The following is a 6545-nucleotide window of genomic DNA, read 5'->3' on the forward strand; positions in this document are numbered from 1 at the left end:
ATCAAATTTCTAAATCTGTTCAGAAGTATAGAATTTATAGTAAGAAGATATATCATCAGGCTTTTCAGTTGTCTTGATAAGAAATTTAAATGTTAACCAGTAAAGAATTTGCAGTGAGAGGCATACTGAGATTTTTACTTATGAGAGCTGAATCTGTTGATGATTTTACTTAAACAAGTTTAGTGTTTCACTCCAAATTTTATCTGAGACACTTGGAATTTTACAATAATAAATACATACCTCAGAGGATGTCTCTGAGAAAGAGCTGAGTGAACTCAAGCAATGTCGTGTGTGTTTTTGTGATGATGGTGGTGATGGAGGCTTTACTTAATTTGTACACCTTGCAAAAAAAATATGATTTCTATCTCAAGGAATGACATGTCAGAATTTTGTATTATGCTGAGACCTTTCGATTTTAGCCAGAGAATGGTTTTGGTGAATTTACATGTCAGATGTGTTTATACTGAATGGTTTGGATTTAATATTGCAGACAGTAAATAAACAGTACAAGGCTTTAATCAGAGGGTTTGCATAATCAAATTTAAGTGTCAGGCTGACAAGGGTATGTTTAATTTTGAGAAACAGCAGATCTGAATTTTGTATCCTGTTGGGAAGTTTGGATTTTAGCCAATGTGGAGTTTCACATAAGGGAAGGCTTTTTTTTTTTTTGGAGGGAAGGAGTATTTTTTTTTAATATATCAGCCCTGTGGCTCTAAGAAGAAAACTGAGAAGTAACAAAGATATTCAATTTATGAAGTATATTGACTATATAGCTAACCTACTGAATAATCAAAGCTCAATTTGCTCTGCTCCAACAGAGCAAACAAGTCCAAATTGAGACAGTTTCTTTAAATTCAGTCTCAGCCACTAAACACAGCCATCACTAGATAGATTTTGAAGATAGATGCCCTTTCCCTACCCAAGCTCACACCTCTATTCAGTATATTCTGATGCTAGGGTAAATTAATTAGTCACAAAGAGAAGGAGGTCTTGCTAGAATGAAGAGGCCTAGCCCTGCTTGAGCAAAGAAGGAACTTAAGTAAGATGTGAGCAGAGAGGCATGCAAATATGTCTGCACAAGGCAAATTGAAGCCAGATGTTCTGGGAGCCCCCAGAGTTGGGGAGGGCCTGGAAAGGTACTTGAAGCATCTCCTGGACAGCTTAGATCCAGAGAGAACACAGTTTTGGAAGGAGATCAAATCAAGAAAGAGAAATCACCCCCAAAGGGTAACCCAGGATCAAGTCACAAATGTGCAAGTTTATCCAACACTTAGTAGGCATTTTATAACTTTTTTTTAAGGGGAGGGAAATGAACAATAAAAGCCAATCTCCAGGCCTCTTCACTAACACATTTTGAACACAAAAGAGGAAGAAGGGCAAACTGTTTTGGACAAGTGACCGAACAACGGGTGGGCTAAAAGCCAAGTGCCTGTCCATATTCCCCTCACCCACTGAGCTTATGAAAAAGCAGACATCTTTGCCACAGATTCCTGCCTTCGCTGCCATGCCGAGTGGGCTTACTCCAGAGCACCCAACCTGCCAGGATTGGCTCCGAGGGGCACCGAGATGTGACCTCGGGGACTTTTGAGATGGCTTGAGAGAACGAAAGGAAAGTTGACTCAGGCACAAATGCCCAGGGCCAAACAGGGCAGCCACTGCCCCTGCCAGGTGTCTGCCTGCCTCCCTGCCTCCCTGCCTTCCGGCCTGTCTACCACAGAGGCCGCTGTGGGCTAGCTGCTCGACAAAATTTATGGGCTGTGAATTTCTCACACCCGTGGAGGAAGTAGGCAGGCTGGGCAGACGGCCTGCACCCAGGGGGCAGGTCAGTCAGGATTTGAGGGAGTCTCACTCCTGAAGAGAGTGGCTCAAGTGACCAGTGGCAAAGGCTGCCCTGAGCATGGGCAGGATTCCTCTAGATCTGCTCTGCTTCTGATTCCTCTGGCACCAGAGACCCTAACCCGCTGCCTTTCCTCCCCTCCCCGCCCTTTCCATCCCTAGGTTCTGATCTGCGCGGTCGCAGTCGCGGACCGAACGCAGCGCCACCTTACCGATCTTCAGAAAACACTCCTTTCCAACCGACGAAATGATAGAACCCTCTGAAGACTCATTTGAGACGATGATGGAGCTTAAGAATCCATCATCAAAACAAATGGAGTCCTCCGAGGGCTCATCCAACAACACCACCGTGGAGACACAGGGCAGTGGAGAGCCGGCAGGCGGGGCAGGGCCAGCTAGCGGCCCTGCCCGGGAAGGGGAGGAGCCACCCAGTGGCCCACTCCAGGAAATGGAAGAGCTGCCTATTGATCTACTCCAAGACATGGAGGAGCCATCCAGTGGCCCACATAAGGAAACAGAGGATCCACCCAATGACCTACTCCAAGACCCGGAGGAGTCATGCAACGGTGATTCTCACCAGGCACTGGAGGATCCACTCACCGAAGTATCTGAGGAGACGGAGGGAGTGGCGGTTAGTCCACTGGAGACCCAGGAAGACCAAGAAGACACCACTGACCTGAAGGATTCGGAAGACGAGGACAGCCCCGAAGAGGAAAGCCAGGTGGAGCCGTCTCCCGCAGAAATGCTGGCCATGATGCGGTCCATCGTCTCGCTGTTCTTCCGAATGCACGACCTCAACGAACAGCAGAGAGTGGCAGAGGAGATCTTAGTGAAAGGGATCGACGCGGGCCAGCTGCCCACCCCAAGGTGCTTCTCCGGCGACCGCCGAGAGTACCGCGAGTTCATTGTGCTCTGCCAACTGATCCTACAAACCTACCCGAGAATGTTCTACAGCGACCACCTGCGAGTGAGGTACGTCATCTCCCACCTCTCTGGCCTAGCCTTGGAATGGGCCCAGTCTCTGATCCAGCAAAACAGCCCCGTGCTGGGAGACTTCCCGGCCTTCCTGGAAGCCATGTCAGAGGTGTTTGAGTACCGGCACACTCTGCGCGTGGCAGAAGATGCCATGTTCAATATCAGGCAGGGCGATCGCTGCGCCACCGACTACATCAATGAGTTCCAGAGCCTGGTACCCACCCTGCGCTGGCCCGACGAAGTGCTGCAGGCCCATCTGTGCCAGGGGCTCAATGAAGACATCCGCCATTATCTGTTCCGGGTCCCACAGCCCGATTCCCTGGACAGCCTGGTGGTGCTCATCCTGCAAATAGAAGACAAGCTGGCAGAGAGGAGAGCCATGCTCAGGCTGCCCCCCGAGGCCCGCCCACGGAACCTGACCTGGATCGACTCACCTGCCCCAGAGCGGTGGTCTGTTAGTAGCTGGCTGCCCACCGACTTCCATCCTGGCCTCCAACGTGCCCATCTCTTCCTGCTGCTCTTGGTGCGCGTGACCCCTTACCACAGTGTGGCGGTCCAGGCCCTGGTGGATTCTGGAGCGGAAGGCAACTTCATGGATGAGAAGTTTGCCCAAGAACACTACATCGAGCTGTACGAGAAGCCCTACCCACAGATGATCCAGACTGTGGACGGCTCCCTGATCGGCAACGAACCCATCTGGCTCTACACCGAACGCCTGGTGTGCATTCACCAGAACCACCAAGAAGCCATCGAGTTTGACATCGTACCTTCGCCCAACTTCTCCGTGGTCTTAGGCATCAACTGGCTGCGACTCCACGCCCCCGAGGTCGACTGGGCCAGAGGCCGCTGCACCTTCCACTCTCCCTACTGCCTGAAGAACTGCTTCCGCCCACCCCCGCCATGCATCGCCCTGGAGAAGCACAGCATCAGCCTGCTCCCCGGCTTGCCGCACCCCTATTCAGACCTGGCCGACGTGTTTAACCCGAAGGAAGCAGATGATGAGACTTCCGACCAGCCAAGCTCAGACGGATCCGATGATCTTTCTGAATCAGAGCCCTCTGAGCTTCAGCAGGCTGGAGACAGTGATCACAGCGACGTCTTTTTCGAGTGTCGCTCCTCCGCGCCCTGGGAGCCTATAGCAATCAGGATGCAGGAAGAAGCCAGGCAGCAAGCCGATTTCTGGAGGCTACAGAGCATGCTGAGCGACACACAGGACTACGTACAGATCATTCCCGAACTGTTCGACCAGTTACACGGAGCAGCATGGTTCACAAAGCTAGAGCTGCGGGGGAGTGTCGTGGAGCAAAGCCTGGGCATTCGGGGCACAGAGGAGGTATGGAAAGCGGCGTTCGGCCTGCAGCCTCAGGACATGAAGAGCTACCAGCCCTTCCGGATCTCACCAAACCCCTGCATCCCGCAGAGCGTGATTCACTTCATCCTACAGGACATGCTGGGCTTGTGTGTGCTCTCCTACGGCCTGGAGGTCCTGGTCTACTCTATGAGCCAGGAGGAGCACCTCCAACACGTCCGCCAAGTGCTCGTCCGCTTCCGCTACCACAACATCTACTGCTCGCTGAACAAGAGCCAGTTCCACCGGCAGACTGCCGAGATCCTCGGCTTCACCGTGTGCCCCAAGGGGGTGAAACTCAACAAGACCATCATGGACCTCATCACGGAATACCCCATCCCTGTCTCCATGGGCTCCCTGAGCCTCCTAATGCAACACATGTACCCCTACCGGCACTTCGTGGAGCAGTTCGTCATCACGGCGGAGCCCCTCATCCGCAAGCTGCTGAGCAACGCACCCTTCACCTGGCGGGAGGAAGACCAGGAGGCCTTCGAAGGGCTGAAGAGGGCTTTCCGCAAGGCGCCCCGTCTCTACTACCCCAAGCCGCAGAATCCCTTCTACTTGGAAACGGGCGTCACCCGAGACGCCCTGTACGCCTCCTTGATTCAAGTCGACGAGCAAACAGGCAAGAAGATCACCTGCTCTTTCTACTCTCGCAACCTCTCCCCGCTGGAGGTGGAGTACCCTCCTGTTGAGATGAAGATCCTTCCACTCAGGGCTGCCTTCATGGTGTGGTGCCGCTACCTGGAGAACACCGAGGAGCCTATCATGATCCTTCTCAACACCGAGGATCTAGCCTCTCTGAATAATGACAGGCTCACCGTACTTCTCCCCGGCCATTGGGTCTTTTTCTTCTCTCACTTCCTCTTCGACGTCATGGAGATGCCGGAGGAAGATGGCAGCCCATCCCTGACACCTGGGAGGAACCGCGGCTGGAGGGCTTTGAACGGCCGGTCCATGAGACCACTCTTGCTCTTGGCCATGAGGGGGTCGCTTCGGAATCAGTCCACCGATTCCGAGTCGGACAGCGATGAGGACTCGGAAGAGGAATTGCTCCACCAGCAGACCCTCATCCAAGAACTCCTGTCTATGATCCCCATCGACCAGGTTCTCAACAGCTTCCTGGCACACTTCAGCATGGCCCAGATTCGGGCCGTGGTGCTCCATTTCTTCCGGGGCCTGCTCTACTGGAAGAACCTCCTAGCCCTGTCGGCCCTGCTTGTGCTGCTCAGGGCGAGGTGGCAGCTCTCCCTGCCGCCGGCCCCCACCATGGAGGTGGCGCGGCCCCAGCCACGGCACTCGCTACGCCTCATCCTGGACTCCACTCTGCTGGCAGGCAGCGGCATGGCCTCGGCCATTGCCCAGCTGCTCAGCCAGATGCCCCCTCTCGTGGGCGCCAATACCATCCCAGCGCAAGAGCTGGCCGAACTCTTCCTGGGCCCTGGGCGCTGGCAGCGAAATGCCCTGCACAGCCAGGCCCCCCGGGGCCTGTGGTTCACCCCCGGATTCTGGCTGACGCTGTGTGAGTTCTTTGGGGTGAGGGTCACCCCCCAAGAAGGCAATCGCCCCGTCCCGTACCGGAACCGCTACTTGGAGCTGCGCGTCGTTGGCGATGAGGATGTCGTCTTGCGAGAGGCCCTGCAAGACGACCTGCAAAGTTACCGTCAGTGTGGCCTGCATGACGGCCTGCAAGACACCTCGCAGGACGACCAGCAGGCCAGCGACGGCGAGGACGACGACGGCGGCGGGGGCGGGGGCGGCGGCGGGGAGGGGGAGGGGGAGGCCCCGCCCACCCCGGGGGCGGCCGGCACCCCGCCCCTCCGCCCGCACAGCCTCATGGACCCCGAGGTCCTGGACTTCCTGAACAACCGCCTGCTCTACATCCGGGGTGCCCAGGGCCAGCTCAGCCTGCTCAGCAGGGAGCAGGTGACCCGGGCCCTGACCCGGTTCCTGACCATGGTCTACACCCAGACCCTGCCCGCGCCTGCCCCCGAGGCCCGGCCCAGGGAGGAGGCGCGGCCGGCCGACGAAGATGATGATGGCCTGGACTGAAGGCCTCTTGACCACGAGAAGGACCCTCCTCGTCTCTGACCCGACACCTCACAGCGTCTCTGCCATCCTCCCCCCACCCCGGGCCTCAGCCAGCTTTGCACACACCCACTGCCCCTCCTCCTGCTGCTCCTGACCCAGGGGGAAGCCACTTGTGAAGGGCCTCAATCTCAACCCATCAACCAGCAACATCGTTTGTGCTAAAGGACTATCCAACCTCAGAGTCCCAGAGGCAGCTGGAGGCTGCACAAACCCCCCTGGCTGAACTTTCCAGGCCCCGAGGCCTACCGCTGGGAGAGAGGGATCGTGAAGCGAAGAGAAAGCAGTGATGAGCAGC

At 55.4% G+C, this 6545-nt stretch overlaps 1 protein-coding gene across 1 annotated transcript; it reads left to right on the top strand.

Annotated features, from left to right (window-relative positions):
* Window positions 1–2083: 2083 nt before the first annotated feature.
* On the top strand, window positions 2084–6211 carry Rtl1 (retrotransposon-like 1). Its single transcript, XM_013013060.1, has one exon. The coding sequence runs from the start codon at window positions 2084–2086 to the stop codon at window positions 6209–6211; it is 4128 nt and encodes a 1375-aa protein (XP_012868514.1).
* The last annotated feature ends 334 nt before the right edge of the window (window positions 6212–6545 follow it).

The sequence above is a fragment of the Dipodomys ordii genome, unplaced genomic scaffold (genome assembly GCF_000151885.1).
Source record: "Dipodomys ordii isolate 6190 unplaced genomic scaffold, Dord_2.0 Scaffold2, whole genome shotgun sequence".
NCBI classification, from domain to species: Eukaryota; Metazoa; Chordata; class Mammalia; order Rodentia; family Heteromyidae; genus Dipodomys; species Dipodomys ordii.

Excerpts from the sequence above, each read along its gene's own strand:
- Rtl1 (XM_013013060.1), top strand. The coding sequence starts at position 2,084 with ATGATAGAACCCTCTGAAGACTCATTTGAGACGATGATGGAGCTTAAG.